Here is a 19,140-nt window from a genome sequence, read left to right on the forward strand (position 1 = left end):
GCTGGCTGGCATGTGGTGCTGGGGGATTGAACTGCGGTGCCTGTGCTCTGCTAAGCTTGTTCTAAATAGGTGCCCTAGACCACTGAGCCATCTCACCAGCCCAAGGTCAACAATTTCTGACATTGCTAGTCAAGCGGAAGACCCAATACTATTATGGGCTACTGGACTCTTTTTAAGAATATTTTGCTGAGTTTACACTCCTGTAATATTCAAATAATGGAACTTAACAAAAAAGGGGATACAGATGAACGTCCATTTTGTATCTGTGTATTCAAAGTGGTTAGGATAAATATATAGTTATATTCTCTTAATGAATAGAGTGATTTGTTCTAATGGTGTTTGTAAATAGGGTATCATGTCCACATCTTGTACAGCAATTTACCACTAGGAAGAATGTATGCAATGTGTTAATTATTGAAACTATCCTACCAATTTGATTTGAAGCTGTCTCATTGCTATTTGTTTATCAATAAAATCATGGGAAAAAAAAAGTGCAAGGTCCTGAGTTCGATTCCTGGTACCAGGGAAAAAAAAAGGCAGAGGTATTCTAATATGAATACATTAATACAAATAATATTAACATTTATACTTAAATGATAAATTATAATTAGGTATTTTCAAATACCCAAGTAGGTGGCATCTTCAGATGAGAGGTAATCCTAAAGCAGGAGGATATCTGAAAGTTGGACTCCAGCTTGGACTAGTGAGTTCGAGGCCAGCTTGAGCTACACAAAAAGATGCCATCTCAAAAAAACCCAAAAAGCCTAAACAAAAAACAGGCTTCTTTTGGTTCTTTTTTGCTTTTGGTTTTGAGATTATCTCCTTTTTCCTTTGTATGTATTTATTTTCTGAGACAGTCTCACTACGTAGTCCTGGCTTCAAACAACAAACAAAAATAATCTTTTGCATGACTTTTAGGAATTCAAAAATTCTTCAGTTTTGAAATTCACTATTTCTGGCTGTAAAAACAAAAAATGTTCAAATGTGGCAATGCAAATAATATCAAAATAAAATAAATTTCAATTGAATTCCATTTCTTATGGTTCTCCTCAAATTGAAAATATCTGTATGCACACAGTTTTCACCTACTAGTGTTCTCTCCCTCTCCCTCTATTTCGTACCAGGAATCAAACTCAGGATTTCACACTTGTCAGGCATGCACTTTGCCACTGAGCTATATTCTCAGCCCATGTTATCTTTTCATACACCAGCAACAACAAAAAGCAATGGAGAGCAAGTTAAAGCAGATTTGACTGGCAAAATAGGAGAGACTCAAGGGCCACTTTGCCAAAAACTAAAGGCATCTATCTACCAATGATCATGACTAAACAGAAGAATACTGTCAACTGAATTTTTTGCATAGAGTTCTCCAAGAAAAAAAGTTACAGGGATTAACAATATAGTAATAAAAATACAAACCAAAGCCACTGCTGACTTACTTAGCAAGGAAACTGGAACCTGTAACCCAGTTAGCTCTAGGCCAAATGATAGGAAATTTTAAATAGAAAGTAAAACAGACTAAAAATGTTATTAAAATCTAAATATACCTTGCACGTTCTAGTAACAATAGTTTGGTTTTGTGTTTTTTACTACAAAAATTGTAAATTTAAGAAAAAAGCTTTAGGGACAAGCCAAATAGCTCACTGGACTATCCCCGGTGTGCCATGCCAGGCCCACCCCCGGGGCATGCTGAGACCAAGATTGAGACTGGGCATGATGGCGTACGCTTGTAATCCCAGATCTTAAGAGCCTGAAGACAGGCGGATCACTACAAGTCTGATCTTCGTAGTGAGACCCTGTAGACCCTGTAGTAAAATACAAAAAGAAAAAAAAAAAAAAAAACTAAAAAGCTTTAGCTCTTAACACTTTTTTTTTTTCTTCAGTGAATTGATATGTAACTTCAAAATTTTAGGTCTGTCAGACTAATTTACATTACTGGTTGTGAGATTTTGCTAAGTATAAATTGGAAGAAAGAAAACAAAGTAAACTGGCTTTGGTGGCTCATGCCTGTAATAAGTCCGGCTCTGGGAGGCTGAGGCAAAAGGATCAAAAATTAGCACCTTAACAAGACTCTCTCAAAACAAAAAGGGCTGGGGATATAGCTTAGTGCAAAGATTCTGCGTCTAATCTTCAGTATTGACAAAAATAATAATAAAGGGAAAAAGAAAAATACACCTGAAAATGAGAAATGTTAATATATGACAAATATAGCTGGTAGTGGTGATGTCCACCCATAACCTGTGCACTCGGGAGGCTGAAGCAGGAGGATCGCCAAGAGTTTGAGGCCACCCTGGGCTACACAGTGAGATGCTGTCTCAAGAAAACCAAAGAACCAAAACAATTTGACTGTAATTATTATTTTAGTTTTTTGAGACAGGGACTTCCTATTAGGCCAGGTTGCCCTTAAACTTCCTGCAATCTCCTGCCTTGTGCTGGGATCATAGGTGTCCACCTCCATGTCCAGCTGTTTGTTTCTTTTATAAGAATCTTTTTGGTTTATGTTCTATATTCTCAGCAACTATTTTGGAAATTATGACACATAGTGTAATACATATTTTATTCACATATTAGTTATGAAAATGTTTTATAAAAAGGTTGAAAAATATACAACTACACAATAATCTATAAAGATGTGTCCTATAAGCCAATCATTAAAATTCTTTAATTACTGAAAGAGCACTGTGCATGTCCTGTATTGTGCATCCTGAAGTTTGTGCACAAGCTTTCAAATGGAACTACTGAGAATTATAAAGTGTTGCAAAGCACTCATCATAGTTTTAATAGTGAATATCATGTTTTTCAATCTGCCCATAAAATGTATAAAACCTCAATAAAATTACATTGTTTAATTTATTATTATTTATTTGGTACAGGGTCTCACTATGCAGCTTTGACTTGTAGTGATCCTCTGATTTCAGCCTCCCCAGTGTTAGGATTAAAGGTGTGTGCCACCACACTCGGTTTTGGTGGTTGGCACAGCACTCCTGGGTTTCCAGGGTCAGCATGGCATATGTTACCAGGGATCCAACCTGGGTCCTTGTACTTGCCAGGCAGGCACTTAGACCGCTGAGCTATCACCCCAGCCCTAAACACTGTTTTACATGCACAAATTAAAATAGTTTCATAATTTGAACACAGCTCTCCAAACTTCCATACTAAGAAACTGTATCACCAAAAACTTAAAATGCCTTTGACTTTTGTCTTTAGTGGTTCTTTTGTGTCATGAATTGTCCCACCATTCACCCACATTTTTTCCCCTTTGTGGTGTGTCTCTTGATTTCAGATTCCCCTAAATGCTGATAATGCCTTTACTAGAACGGAAACACACAAAAGATACTCCTGCAAACCTTAAGAAAAGTCATGATTTTTCTATGTAAGGGTGTTAATGCTGATGTGTGAGGCAGCTTCTCTTAACCTACATGGTCAGTATTCTGTTACAGCTTTGGGATCCTGTAACAAATGACTATTATGAAGAAATCAACCAATAACAAATGCTGGTGAGGCTTTTTCCACTGTTGGTGGGAATGTAGACTGATACAACCACTGTATAAATCAGTGTTGAGATTCTTCAAAAACCTACAACTAGAGGTTCTATTTTTCCCAGCTATTTCCCTCCTGGGTATCCTCCCTAAAGTATTAAAAGCCCCATACCACAGTGATATATGCATACCTATGTTCATAGTGGCAGTTTGTAAGTAATAGCAAAATCTTGGAAGCAACCCAAGTGCCTATCAACTGATGGATTAAAGATGATGTGGGAGTTTTTTATATAATGGAGTACTGCTCAGTCATAAAGGACAAACTTGAGACACTTCTAGAAAAATGGATGCAGCTTGAGTCCATATTCTTTTTTCCAATTATTTATTTGGTACAGGGTCTCACTATGCAGCTCAGCTCAAACTCATAGTGATCCTGCTGTCTCAGCCTCCCCAGTGCTGGGATTACAGGTGTTTGCTGCCACCATGTCCAGTTTTGGTGGCTGGCTCCAGTATAACATGTAGTACCAGAGATCGAACCTGAGTCCCTGTACTTGCCAGGTGGACATTTATGCAGCCGAGCTATCTCCTCAGTCCATTGAGTCCATACTCTTAAGTGAAATAAATCTGACACACGTGTAAATACTGCATTGTTTCTCTGGTTGAGAAACCAAAAGTCTAAATAGGGACCAAAATGTGTACTAGATACTGTGAAATAGGAAGAAAATGTTCAAATGGGGAGGGGAGAAAAGGAGAGGAGAGAGAAAGAACAAAAAAGGGAAAATCAAGAAAAAGTGAAAAAGGACAGTCAGATAGCTCAGCAGACTAAAGCACCTGCTTAGGCAGAGCACAGCAGCTGGGGTTCCGATCCCTGGCATGCCATGCTGAGATAGAGATTGAGACTGGGCATGGTGGTGCATGCCTGTAATCCCAGTGCTTGGGAGGCTGAAAACAGAAGAATCACTATGAGTCCTATCTACTTAGTGAGACCCTGTAGACCCTGTCCTAAATACATTAAAAAGAAAAAAGAAAAAGAGAAAAAAAAAAAGGAAAACATGGAAATGGGCTGGGTAGACAGCTCAGCAGTATGAGCACCTGCCTGGCATGCGCAAGGTCCCAAGCTTGATTTTTAGTACTTAAAAAAAAAAAAAAAAAAGGAAAGAAAGGAGGAAAAAGAATGAAAAAAAACATGGAAACAAAGCTTTTATAAATGGGAAGTGAAGAGAGGTTGCAGGGAGGGTAGGTGATGGGGGAAAAAAAACAAGATCTATCATGTATAGGTACAAATTCTCCATGATGAATGTGGTCATTATGTAATATTTAAAATATACCGGGGCTGGTGAGATGGCTCAGTGGTCTAAAGCACCTACCTAGAACAAGCTAAGCAAAGCACAGGGACCACGGTTCAATCCCCCAGCACCACATGCCAGCCAGCCCCGCCCCCTGGTGGGCTGAGCTGGACACACACACACACACACACGTAAATAAAATTTTAAAAATAAATAAAAATAAAAAATAAAATGTACCAATAAAAATGATAGGAGGGGCCAGGAGGATGGCTCAGTAGAATAAGCGCTTGCCTGGCAACAGCAAGGCCCTGAGTTCAATCCCCGGTTCTGCAAACAAACAAACAATCAAACAACCTAACTGGAGGGCTGACGAAATAGCTGAGCAGACTAAGCATCTGCTTTGGCAAGCACAGGGGCTGGGATTGTATTCTCAGCCTACATGCTGGAACTGGCCCTGCCCCCGGGGCCCACTGAGCTGGGAAGTGGTGGTGCACACCTGTAATCCCAGAGCTGGGGAGGATGAAAACATGGTGGTCACCATGAGTCTGATCTGTTTAGTGAGACCCTGTACCAAATACATAAATGGAAAAAAAAAAAAAAAACTGACTAGAGAAAGGGAAAAAAATATATACTGAGGGAAGGGTAGTGGTTACCTATGATTAGAAGTACAATATAATTTATTTTGGTGCAGGGCATAAAAGTAGCTTACTTGAAAAGTATAAAACAAAAGTCTGTTATTTTGAAACCATATATCAGTTAAGTTTCTTAGACAAAAATGATCTACAATCTGAAGTACAGGGTCTCAGGATAAATCCTGAGGGAATTTGACTGACCTTATCAGATCCAAAGCTACAATTCTTGTTACATAGGTCTTGCTTTATCTTGATCTTAACCACCTAGCAGAAAAGTATAAAAACGAAGTACAAGAAATAAAGCCATGTTGTTATGTTGAGCTGTTAGCGGACTCAGGTCAACAACTTCTAACATTGCCAGTCAAGTGGAAAACCCAATACTATTATGGACCACTAGACTATTTTAGAATATTTTGCTGAATTCACACACCTATAATATTTACAAGATGAGGGGCTGGTGAGATGGCTCAGTGGTCTAAAGCACCTACTTACAACAAGCCTAGCAAAGCACAAGGACCACGGTTCAATCCCCCAGCACCACATGCCAGACAGCCCCGCCCCCTGGTGGGCTGAGCTGGATGCGCGCGCACACACACACACACACACGCACAAATAAATAAAATTTTAAAAAAATATTTAAATGATGAAATTAAAAAAGGGGATATAGATGAATGACCATTTTGTATCTGTGTATTCAAAACCGTTAGGCTAGATATATAGCTACATTCTCCTAATTCAAGGAGTAGAGGGATTAGTTCTAATAGTGTTTGTAAATAGGATATCATGTCTGCATCTTGTACAACAAATAACCACTAGGAAAGCAGTATGCAATGTGTTAACTATTGGACCTGTCCTACCAATTTGATTTGAAACTGTCTCATTGCTATTTATTTCTCAATAAAATTATGGAAAAAAAATGAAAAAAAAAGTTTCTTAGTCAAATATTCTGCTTTAACCCAGCATAAGCAATTGGGTAAGACTCACTGGTAACAAATACAATGTGGAGGGGCCAGGAAGATGGCTCAGTAGAATAAGTGCTTCCATGGAAAGCGCAAGGGTCTGAGTTCAATCCCCAGTCTTGCCAAAACCAAAAAAACAAACAAACAAAAAACCAATATGGAAGTGATCAAAATAGGCTAAGCTTCCATGTGCAATGTAATGGTTCCAAGGGTAGACAAATATTCCATAGACCTCCTGACACTTGAGGAAAAGGCTGTATGCCCTAACCACTTGATAAATGTCAGCTCATCCTACAACACACAGCTTAGAAAGAAAAGTTTTTGCATAAAACCTTTTCTTTAGAAAAGCCCTCTTAAAAAAAAAAAAAAAAAGAAAGAAAGAAAAGCTCCTAGGGCTGGGGAGATAGCTTGGCGGTCTAAGTGCCTGCTTGGCAAGTGTAAGGAACTGAGTTCAATCCCCAGTACCATATGTCATGCCAGCCCCCGAACCCTAGACATACCACGCTGGCCCTGAAACTGGGAGTGCCTGTAATCCCAGCACTGGGGAGGTTGAGACAGGAGGATCACTACAAGTTTGCATTGCTTAGCAAGACCTTGTACCAAATAAATAAATATTTATTTATTTATTTATTTTTTTCCTTAGGGAAGGGTCTACAGGGTGTTCAGGGTCTCACTACTAGATCGGACTTGTAGTGATCCGCCTCTTTACAGCCTCCCAAGAGCTGGGTTTACAGGTGTGCGTCACCATGCCCAGTATCAACTGCTGTCTCAGCAGGACCCCGGGGCGGGGCCAGTATAGCAGGCCCGGGGATTGATAAATAATTTTTAAAAAATTTTAAAAATGCTCTCCAAGGCTGGGTGTGGTGATGCATGCCAGTAATCTCAGCATTTGGGAGGCTAAGGCAAGAAGAATCATTGCAATTTGGAGCCCAGCCTGGTCTACAAAATGAGCTCAAAGCCAGCCTGAGCTGCATAGTGAGACCTTTTCCCAAAAAGACTAAATAAATAAAAATGCTCTCTAGATTATTTCAATACACAACTAGATGATTCATCTCTGCTTTAGTATATACAGTTAGTCTGTCTTTTTCACAACATACTTTTAACTTGAGACAGGTTCTCATATGTACTGCAGCCTGGTATTGAACTCATGGTGATCCTCCTGCCTCAGTCTCCTGAGTGCTGGGTTACAGTTGTGCTCAGCATTATATCTAATGTTTAATTCTTCTCTCTCTTTTTTTTAATCTGAAAGCTCTTTAATTCAGTATTTATTGAGAACAAATTATGTAGGGCAACACACATCATAGAAAGGACAAACAATTCTGCATCCCTGTCTTCAAGATCAAAAGTCTTTAAGCCTAGTTGAAAAAGAGCCTAGCTAAACAGAGCAACAACGTAAAGTGATAGGTACTACAGTAATGATCTGGATAGTGAATACAGGGATATAAAGACCTAGCTATTTGGAAAAAAGAGTGAATCAGGGTAAGTTTCAGAGAGAAACTGAGTTCCTTCTTTCTTTCCTTTTTTTAACACAGGGTCTTCACTGTGTAGCCCAGGCTGGGCTTGAACTCATGGAGATCCTCCTGCCACAGGTTCCTGAGTAATGGGGACTACAGGTATGCATTACCATGCCTGGCAGGTAGTGATTCCTTGAAAAAGTGACTTAATATTTTATTAACATCCCTCAATAAAAACCTGGTAAAATCCAGTTTCAAAACTGACATATTTAGACTCCTGGACTCAATTTTTACTTCTATTCCACCTCAGAAACCTACCAAGTCTGCCCACTAAATCATGTGAACACAGGAAATGCCCCACCTCTGACGCTGTTTACTCCAACCTTCAACCTGTGACTACTTTCTTTCATCTTTCCACATCTTTCATTTCCTTCACTTCATCAAGCTCTCCAGGCTCCTGTGTTTTCATTTTACCTCAGTTCACCATTTTCATTTGCTGTAGTTTTGTGTATTTCTATTGTTGCACTACAGAACATTATAATTTATATAAAAATCAATTTGCAGCTGGGCATGGTGGCACACACTTGTAATCTCAACGCTCAGGAGGCTGAGGCAGGAGGATCACCATGGGTTCAAGGCCAGTATGGGCTAGGAGACTATTTCAAAACAAGCAAATAAAAAAAAAATCAATTTGTTTTCTCTGCTAGATGGCAACCTTCCTTGGAATAACAGATAATAGATTGTTTTTCTCAGTCCGCATCTTTCATGCCCAGTACAGGGCCTTTCCCATATGTACTCAATTCACATTTGATGAAGGAATGAGTAGTGTTCTAGACATTGTCACCAGGATACATGACTTTCCCAAAGGCAAAAGCTATCTTACCTAGATATTCCTATAATCCATACATAATAGAGCCCACATGTGTATCTATCTAGTCTTTCTAAGTGTATACTCTGTTGAACTATATATGTATTAGGGCCTTCATAAAAAATATGTTCCTGATTTCCATTATTATTTACAATAATTTGAGTTGATCTAATGGTCATTGTTATGGTTTGTGTCTAGTTGTCCCTCCAGAGCCTTATGCAGTCATGGGGTTAGGACTTCTAGAGTTTGTGTTAACTCATGATCCACTGGGATTATGTGTGATCCAAGGCTGGGATTATGGGTCTTAGTACTGCTGGGATTACCCATAGGTGGGTAAATACTGGGAAGTACCCATAGGTGTGAGTACTTCCCCTACCCTGGGGCAGGTAATTTGCATTACAATGTAAGGTGGGAAGAGAAGCTAGCTGCTTGAGCTGCTGCTACCCCTCCCTTGCGCCCTTGCTCTTTGCTGCCACCATGAAAGGTTGCTTGCTGCTCTGTGCTGCTCTGCGTTGGACCCAGCTGAGTATGGACTGAAACCTTCAGTAACTGTGAGCTAAATAAACCTTTCCTTCCTTCATTTTGAGTGTTGGGTATTTGTCCCAGCAATGAGAGAAGAGTAACTAAGACAGTCATTAAGCATATGACAAAACATTAAGAGCAGAGGCAAAATGATTGACTAAATAACACTACATAGAAGTCAGAGCCAGGCATGGTGGTGCAATCTGTAACCCCAGTACTCCCGAGTCTGAGCGAGGAGTATCATTGCAAATTCAAGACCAGCCTGGGCTACAAAGTGAGCTCACACTCAAGGACTGCCTGAACAACATAGCAAGATCCTGTCTCAAAGACAAAAAATAAAAAAAAAAGCTCAGTGGTAGAGCACTTGCTTTACACTGAGGCAGCCCAGATTCCATCCCTAGCACATATGTTCACATGCATGTGTACACACACATTAGAAGGCCTCCATATTTTGGTCTCTATTTTGTTACTAACCATGTGAATCTGCAAATCTAGGAGGCTTAGTTTTCTCATCTACTGAGCCAGCATGGTGGTGCAGAGCTGTTATCCCAGCACCTCAGAGGCTGAGGCAGAATGATCTACACAATGAATTCAAGAATAAGCTGCACTACATAGTGAGACCATGCTTTCTCAAAAGCAAACAGATGTTTTACCAGAATTAGATTGATCAGCTCTAACTTGTCCCTAAAACAATAAAAGCTTATTAAAATAAAATAGTATGAATATAAAAATTCCACCTGCCTTTCTGAATAGTTTGGGTAAAGGAAAATATTCTACTCTCTTCCTCTTTTTACAACTCAACTTCTAGAAGGATCTACTCTCAACAGTTATATATATTTTAAGTCATTCTTCATGCATATGCTAATGTAGTGCTAAAACGCTTGATTTTACCAACTGGATAGTACTATAAACTCTAATAGAAATTTCCTTTTCATTTTTTTTCAGATGATCTTTTTGTTCCTCTGTATTTAGGACAGGGTCTACAGGGTCTCACTATGTAGATGGGACTTGTAGTGATTGCCCTGTTTTCAGCCTCCCAAATGCCCGGATTACAGGCTTGTGCCACCATATCCAGTCTCAATCACATTCTCAGTGGGCCAGGCCAGCATTGCATACCAGGGATCAAACTCTGGCCCCTCTGCTCTACCTAAGCAGAAGCTTTAGTCTGCTGAGCTATCAGGCCAGCCCCAGATGGTCTTACTATGTAGTCCAGGATGGGCTTGAACATATTATGTAGTCCAGGTTGGCCTCAAACCCATGGAGAATGGCCAGCCAAATAGCTCAGCGGATTAAAGCACCTTCAAGCAGGCTCAGGGGCTGGAGGTTCAATCCCTGGGCCTGCAGTGTGGGCCCCCCAGGGCATGCTGAGATTGCAATTAATACTGGGCATGGTGGCACCTGCCTGTAATCCCAGATCTTGGGAGACTGTAAAGAGGAGGATCACTGGGAGTCTGATCTAGTAGTGAGACCCTGAACATCCTAAAATTAAAAAAAAACAAAAACAACACCTCATGGCTAGCCTCTTGCCTCAGCCTCCCATGTGCTGAGACTATAGGTGTACACCACCACACCAGGTTCCTAACAGAAACTTGCAGGAAAACAGAAAAATTGTGCACTTCAACTCAGCATGGGAAGAATAGGAAAAAAGGGGCTAGGAAGATAGCTCAGTGGCTTAAGCACCTCCCTGGCAAGCACAAGGTCCTGGGTTTGATCCCCAGTACAAAAAAAAAAAAAAAAGCAGGAAAAAAATACGTTTTTAAAAACATGTATTTCATACCAGGGTGTCACTACACAGCAGCTCGGACTTGTAGTGATCCTCCTGGTTTCAGTCCTCCCAGTGCTGGCTGGGATTACAGGCATGCACCACCATGCCCGGAATCAGTGTCCAGCTTAGCGCGCCCTCACCGGCCCTAACATTTAAAATTTCAGGCCAGTAAGATAGGTCAGCGGTCTAAAGTGCCTGCTTAGGCAAGTGCAGGGATTGATCCCAGCACTACATGCTGCAACCAGCCCTGCCCCCAGAGCAGACTGAGCTGGCCACAAAAATAAATAAATAAAATTAAAATTTCATGTGTCATTTTGATATAAAGTGAGTAAAAAACAGGTTTTTAAAAAAGAAAAAAGACACCTTAACTGGGAAGTTCCTCTTTAAGAGGAAATGTAGGAGGCATGGAAATGGTGGGGGAAAAAGAATCATACCAATGTCACAACAACAAAAAAAGAGAAAGGACCAAAAAATTCACCAAGTTGTTAATACTGAAATACAACATACAAAGTTTAAGATACTTACTCTATGAATTTAAGGATAGCGTCTGGGTAGAAAAGGTAGTTGTTTTCCTATATGCCATCCAGTCCAAAGAGCTGAGCAGATTATTAACATGAGGTCCCTCATTCTCCTAACAGATCTACATCTCTATTTTTTTAAATTTATTTATTTATTTATTTGTGTGTGTGTGTGTGTGTGTGTGTGTGTGTGTGTGGCCAGCTCAGCCCACCAGGGGGTAGGGCTGGCTGGCATGTGGTGCTGGGGGATTGAACCGCAGTGCCTGTGCTTTGTTAAGCTTGTTCTAAGTAGGTGCTTTAGACCACTGCCATCTCACCAGTCCCCTCTACATCTCTATTAAACAATGGTGTCCACACACAGTCAAGGGTGAACTGTATTTCCAACTAGTTGCCTATAATAGTAGGGAAAATATATCACAGGATGACAGTCAAGCTAAAAATTTTTTTAAATGCATAAAGAATTAAAAGAAAAGGTAGGTCATTAGGACAGCAGGAAACTAGGTCCTTAAGAATAGGGGAAAATGATACCTAAGAGCAGGGCTAATTTCCCTGTTGTGTGGCTTATCAGATCAGTGCATTGAAATTTTAGTAAGGAATGTGCTATAATAATTGAGACAGGCTTTAGCTTCTGTAACCCACATACACAACATAAATTTCACCCCAACATGCCTGCTGTTCTATCTCTGTAGCGTAACACTATACTCTGTAGTGCTAAGAATGCTTCAAGATAAGGTTACAGCAGCCTAGACAAGGATCCTGTTTTATGTGTCCAATGCATTACTGAAAAATAATCCTCTCTTTTAGTTACTTTTCTTTGGTTTGTTTGGCAGAACTGGGGATTGAACTCAGGCCCTTGAGCTTGCCAGGCTAGCACTTATTCTACTGAGCTATCTCCCCAGCCACTAATCCTCTTTTTTATTAAAGAATAAAAATGTAGTTCTACAACCTGTAAATTACAAGTCTAATAAATTCAACTATAAATTACACAATGACAGTTACAGCCTTAAAATTTAATATTGGTATTAGTGGTAGGCTTTATCTGGTATTTTTATGACTTGAATACAGTATGATGAATACAAACTCAAATTATGATTTAGTATTTGGAAAAAGCGGAAATGATCAATTTTTATTCCAACCTATAATTTTGATACAGTATAGTTTGTCAAGAAATTGAAAAGCCAAGCATAATGGAACACACCTATTATTCTAGCACTCAGGAGGCTAAAGGTAGGAGGACTGCTTCAAGTTAAGACGGCCTGAGCTATATAATCCCTGCCTCAAAAAATCCAATCAATCAAAACAATTTTATGACTGGGCCAGGGAGATAGATAGCTCACCAGCTGTCTTAAGTGCCTACCTGGCAAGCACAGAGACCTGGGTTCAATTCCTGGTACCGCATGTGCTGAACACATGCAAGCTGGCCACAGAAAGTGGGCATGATGGTGCATACCTGTAATCCCAGCACTGGGGAGGCTAAAACAGAAGGATTGCTATGAATCAGAGCTGCATAGAGCGACCCTATACTAAATGCATAAAATAATTGTAGGACTCAACCAGTAGCATCTTGATATAAGAAATGTTTAGCAAAGGATGAGTAAATTATAGAACTATAAGCTTTATCATATCTACCTTTTCTCAAGACATTAAACACACACAAACAAAAGTCACAAACAAAATTAAGGAACTAAAATCGTTGTTTTCTCAACTTTGTAGGTTAGGAGGAACATTTCCTGACACCGGAAATCAGTAGGTCACCTTCACTTTCACAAGTCAGTGGCTGAGGCTACAGTTTTTAAATTAGGATAGCACATCATTTTAAAGTTTTTGGTATTCTTAAGAAGAAAAGTTTTATTACTAGAAAGACTGTATAGTACAAAACTATAATAGTGTAGCAGTTCTTAAACTTCATTTTGGAGTCTGCAAAATGTTATGACTTCTTTTATTTCATGTTTTTTCTATCAGCTCCTCCCACTAAATCAAATGAAATCCTCCAAGCTAGCTGATAAAACTGGTTTAGTAAGCTAAAGTCTGTAGTGGTCAACATGAACCAGAAAAAGCCCTGACTAAAAAGACCCAATATAGCACTCAAGATTATTTTTCATCTAAAGCTCAAAGTCAGTGTTCTGTTGAATCAAGTCCTAGACGCCTCCTCAGAAATCCTCAGCTTGGACAGCAATGCATAATACAAAACCCATAGTTGAATGCCTCTCATGTTGGTCTTCTAAATGTGTACCATTTCTAATGTCTTACCATTTCTTATACTGTAACATAAATTAAAAAAAAAAGATTTCTTGAAAGCAAGTGCCAATATTCAATTATTCCCCAAATCTTGCATAACTGTATCTGTTAATCTGAGCAACAGATCTGATGATAAAAATAGATAATATCACAACCATTGTTAATTAGCTATTCCTGTTCTGAAAATCTGTAGCATCTGCATTGTTGTTGTCTTTTTTTTCTGTCTTTTTTCTATTTGTTTTTGCTTATTTTTACCCTTCAAAATAAAATTAAATTAAAAAAAAATAAGCCCTCAATTTGACAAAATAGCACATTACATTACCCATCACTGCCCTGAGTGGCCTCAGGTACTTGAACCACTATCTCCATAAAAATATAAACTACAAAAAGTAATTTTGTGGCCTGGTGAGATGGCTCAGTGGTCTAAAGCACCTACTTAGAACAAGCTAAACTAAGCAAAGCACAGGGACCGCGGTTCAATCCACCAGAACCACATGCCAGCCAGCCCCGCGCCCTGGTGGGCTGAACTGGCCACACACACAAAATAAATAAATAAATAAATACATTTTTTTTTTAAAAAAGTAATTTTGTGATGCATCTCAGTACTTGGCCAGGTGTGGTGGTGCACTCCTGCAATTCCACCACTTGGAGGCTGAGGCAGGAGGATTACTGTTTGAGGCTAGCCTGGGGCACATAAGTGAGTTCAAGGCCAACTCCACTACATGGTGAGAGTCTGTCTCAAAAAAAAACAAACCAGTTGGGCTTTGTAGCACACATCTGTAATCCCACCACTCAGGAGGCTGAGGCAGGAGGATCCTTACAAGTCTGAGATCACCCCAGGCTACAAAGTGAGCTCAACCTGAACTGTATAGCAAGATCCTGTCTCAAAAAGATAAAACAAAACAAAACCTCAAAACCAAACTAAACCAAATGAAAAACCGAAGTCTTCAGGGGAAAGCCACTAGAATATGATCAATATCTAGTCTTTGGGACTAGCCTTATACTCTGCTTTTAAGTCTAGAAAGCACATATCCAACTCACTAAATTTTCTGATTTGGGATTCTCTATGCTAATATTATTCACACTTAGCCAAAATATCTATTTCCTTATTTTATGGATGCAAAAATAAAGACGTTACAACATTTACTTTCTTTCTTGCCATAAGCCAAAATTACCGCTGAGGCTAGGTGTAATGGCTCACACCTGTAGTCCCAACACTCAGGAGGCTGAGGCAGAATTATTCCTCCAAATTTGAGAAGAGCTTGGGCTATTTAATGTACTACATATTGAGACCAAATTAAATAAAGAAAAAAAGGCTATGGTGGCCACTGTGCTAACCATCATTCCAAAGAGTCCTAATCATCCACTTAGAGGGACCTTGGTTGCTGATGACTTTTGCAGAATGGGAAGTGCCCTTCTAGCAGATGGTGATGCTGGATAAATAATCCAGTAATGAAAGCACCCTGCTGGATGGGTTTCCACTCACCCTCGGTGACATCCTGGGGGTTGGAGGTCCGGTCACTGGCAGGATCCAGGGCAACAGTTGCTAGAGAAGTGGTGGCCCCAGACATCTCACTCATAGGCTCACTACGGCTTGTTTCTGGCACACTTTCCCTGGAGCTAAATCGTACACGGGAACTAGAACGAGAGCTGAGGTCCGGGCTAGTGTCTGACAAGCCTGGAATGTCATCGATCTTTGTTGGTGTCACCATGAACCGAACTGAAGCCATCTTTGTGGTGGTTTCTGGAGGATGCATGTTTCTTTTCCTTTTTGACAAAGAAAAAGGACAAACGCTGCAAAAATCTTTCTCCTAGCTAGATACTTCTGATCATAAAAATAGACTTTAAACTCAATTACCTTAGTTCACATCCCTCAAAAGGCCCCAAATGAGAATCCTTCTACTCAAGAATTCAAGACAACTGTCCCAGAAAAAGTACTACAAATGGCTTAAAAATTATTTCTGAGAAACAAGAACGATGCCAATCCTGTGTAACTTAGTTCCTTCGGAATGAAGAACTACCTAGCTGTGTCCCCTGGCCCAGAGCTGAGCGCGCAATGCCATGCTCTCCCAGCACGGGAGCAGCTTGCCCCAACCCCAGGCTCCGGCCAGGCAGTTCCTCTCCCCAGTCCCCAGGTTCCTCTGTCTGCGGAGTGTCCACAGCTCTAGCTGAGCAAAGCGCGAGCAGGCCCACCCTGATTAGGTGAATTGAGCATGGATCAGATTGCGAAAAGACGCGCGCCCGGCCACCTGTTGTGCATCAGGTGAATACCCCACAGGTCTGGCTGGGAGGAGGTGTGAGCAGAGCCACCCGCTGTTTTTGAGGTCGAGAATCCACTTGGGTCTGGTGCAAGAGGTGCGCACGCATAACGGGAGGAATAACACACTAGGGATGGAGAAGGCTGAGGACGCAGGGCAGACGATTCCTGCCGCCGAGAGTGCGGGGGCGGCGCGCCCGCTCTTCTGGCAGGGAGTCCCTGGATCTGCAGGAGACTGTGGACTCAGGACACCGCGGACAGCAGCTCGGGGTCGCGCCAGGTCCTCGCCAGGCTCGCCGGGCTGTTCCCGCGCGTGACAGGTCGCGCCACCCCTCTGCCCGGAGACCGTTCGCCCCGGCCCGGCCCGGCCCGGCGCAGGGTAGCCCCACCGCTCTTTCCTCGGTCCCGGCAGAGACGGCCACGCAGGCTGGCTCTACGAGCGGCAGCGGAGACAGGCGGCGCGGGCGGAGGTCGCAGATGCGGGCTGGGCGCCTGCTGAGGCGGCGCGCGCAGCTGTTGTTTACTAGCCGCTAACTGTTTCCCAGCCGGGTCGCGCGCGGCTGCCGCCCCCTCCCCCGCCAGACGCAGGAGCGGCCGTTACGTGACCTCCCCACCCCCCGCTCCGGGCCCGACGGGCTGTGCCCGCGCCGCCGCAGCCCTCCCTTTCGCTCCCCGCTCGTTCCTCATTCGAGGCTAACCGTCTTGAGAAGCCTCGGAGGCTGGAGGGCCGCCCCGTCTCGCGGGCGCCCGAGCCGAGCCCCGCCCCGCCTCTGCAGCGCGCAGTGCGCCTGCGCACGCTTGCCGCGACGAGGGGCACGACGGGAGCGCAGTCCCAGCCGGAACGTGGGCGCAGGAGGGTTGCCCGGGTGGAGCAGAAATCCCACCTAACGTCGGGACCCGAGAGCTGGCTAATTAAAGAGTGACTCTGAAAACACCAGTTACAACTCCCTGAGACCCGAATTTCCCATTACAAGACGTTACCTTCATTTTTAACGTAGATATTTTTGAAAAAAATTTCCTCAAATTTACACAGTATACATCTCCCCCTTTTTCTTTCTGTTCTTTTATTACTTTTTTTGAGACATCTTTTGCTATGTTGTTCCGGCTGGCCTCACACGTGGCCTCCTGAGTGCTGGGATCACAGGTGGCAGGCGTGCGCCACCACACATGGCTATATTCCGGTCCTTTTAATTAATTTATTTGGCATAGTGTCTCGCTAAGCAGCTCAGACTCGTAGTGATCTCACTGTCTCTGTCTCCTCTGCGCTGAGATTACAGGCATACACCACCACGCCCAGGTTCAGTGGCCTTCGGGGCGTGCCTGGGGTTCAGGGACTTGCTCTGCATGCGGTATGGGGGATCTAACCCGGGTCCTTGGGCTTGCTAGGTAGACACTTGGACCGCGGGACTATCACCTGGCATCTACATTTAAACTTCCATTAAAGAAAGTATCTTTTAACTTTGGAGCTAGAAAAGACAGTTCACATCTTTCCCCTTTTACTGAATTTATCGGTACTGAAATGTTTTGTATCGGTGCATATTAATACTGAGATTCATAATGGTACATTCGCACATGCATCATGCTTTTACTGTTTTCATCCCTGTGTAACCTCTGACCACTTTTTGAGACAAAGTCTTGCTTGATAGATAGTCCAGGCTGGCCTCAAACTTGTAATGCCCCTGCCTCAGTTTCCTCAGTGCTGGGATTACAGGTGTGTGCCCCTGCACCCAGGGTTTAGTGATTAATTAATGCATAGTTATTATAATTTTTTGTTCGGAAAGTTTACTGTGACTTTGATCAAAACTCCTAAATTCCAGAAACCAGCCCCTCACTTTGCCTGGGTTCTTCCTCTTCACAAGTGGGATGTCTGAGCACTGGATTGAAACTGTTTTGAGGGGCTGGTGAGATAGTTCAGCAGACTAAGTGCCTTCTTATTTAATCCAGGGACCATACAAATGCTACACTGGGTGTGCTGGGCCCACAGAGACCAGGCGTGGTGGCGCATGCCTGTAATCCCATTGCTGGGGAGGCTGAAAACAGGAGGCTCATGAGTCTGAGCTGCATAGTGAGACCTTGTATCCAATAATTAAAAATAATAAAAATATAAAAACTGTTTTGAGACCTGAGCCTGGAAATCTTTTATCAAATTATTAAAAAAAAAAAAAAAGCCTGGTAAAAAGAATTTACCATTTAAGAGGTAAACCCATGGCCAGGGGTTATCTCAGTGGTACACTTGCTTAGATGCCTGAGGCTATTGATTACATCCCCAGCATCAGAGACAAAAATTAAAGCTTCATTCTTTAGAGAGCCTGCAAGTCTCCCTTCACACTGACAGCTCTCTTGCGAAAACAATCCATTTCCTGAAAGGATCACTTTTTTTGTTTTTTCAGGCAGGTGCAAACCAGACTTTCCTTTCTTAAAAAAATGCTAAATTTTTTACTCAGATTTTGTTCTTTACCATTTGCATTAACTCCTGTATACCACCTAAATTCAAACTGTTTATCTCTTGTGAGTCTTCCTCTTCCCAAGTACTATCTAGCACTGTAAATGCATATCGCTATAAATACACCTATAATCGCAGCACTCAGGAGGCTGAGGCAGGAGTGCTTTGAGGTCAAGGCCAGCCAAAACTACATAGTAAAACCCTGCCTCAAAAGACCAAAAAAAAAGAAAAGCATTTAAGTCTACATAGTATTAGCACAGAACAACTTTAATCATTTTTGTTTTTGTAAGATAATAGAATTTCATTCAATGTTGGAAAAAGGAAAAAAAAAAAAACCACAAAACTAGTGGCAGTATTAGTAACTTTAGTTGTTAATAAACCTCCAGAAGCCAAGGAGAAAAGGATTTAAAATCGCAGATGCTAGCTTGGGCAATTTAGTTAAGATTCTCAAAATTTAAAAAAAGGTTGGGGAGGGCCAACCAGATAGCTCATCTGACTAAAGCACCTGCTGAGGCAGAGCAGTGGCCAGTTCTATGGTGTGGTGTGCCCACCCCGCCCCTGGGGCAGGTGGAGATGGGATTGGGACTGGGTGTAGCAGGGCACATCTGTAATCCCAACGCCTGGGAGGCTGAAAATGGAGAATCACTACAAGTCTGATCTTCCAGTCTAGTAGTGAAACCCTATAGATCCTGTACTAAAATTAAAAAAAAAAAAAAAAA

The 19,140-nt window shown here is 41.8% G+C and overlaps 1 protein-coding gene across 2 annotated transcripts in view; it reads right to left on the reverse strand.

Annotated features, from left to right (window-relative positions):
* Positions 1 to 16,547, reverse strand: part of Slc12a6 (solute carrier family 12 member 6) — a 100,423-nt gene extending 83,876 nt beyond the window's left edge. For both annotated transcript variants that reach the window (XM_004643133.3, XM_004643132.2), the window contains exon 1: positions 15,208 to 16,547. In XM_004643133.3, coding sequence (XP_004643190.1) covers positions 15,208 to 15,478 — 271 coding nt within the window. In that variant the 5' untranslated portion in view covers positions 15,479 to 16,547. The remainder of the gene's footprint in view (positions 1 to 15,207) is intronic.
* Between the last annotated feature and the right edge of the window lie 2,593 nt (positions 16,548 to 19,140).

This window comes from Octodon degus, unplaced genomic scaffold, assembly GCF_000260255.1.
Source record: "Octodon degus isolate 3935 unplaced genomic scaffold, OctDeg1.0 scaffold00166, whole genome shotgun sequence".
Classification (NCBI taxonomy): domain Eukaryota; kingdom Metazoa; phylum Chordata; class Mammalia; order Rodentia; family Octodontidae; genus Octodon; species Octodon degus.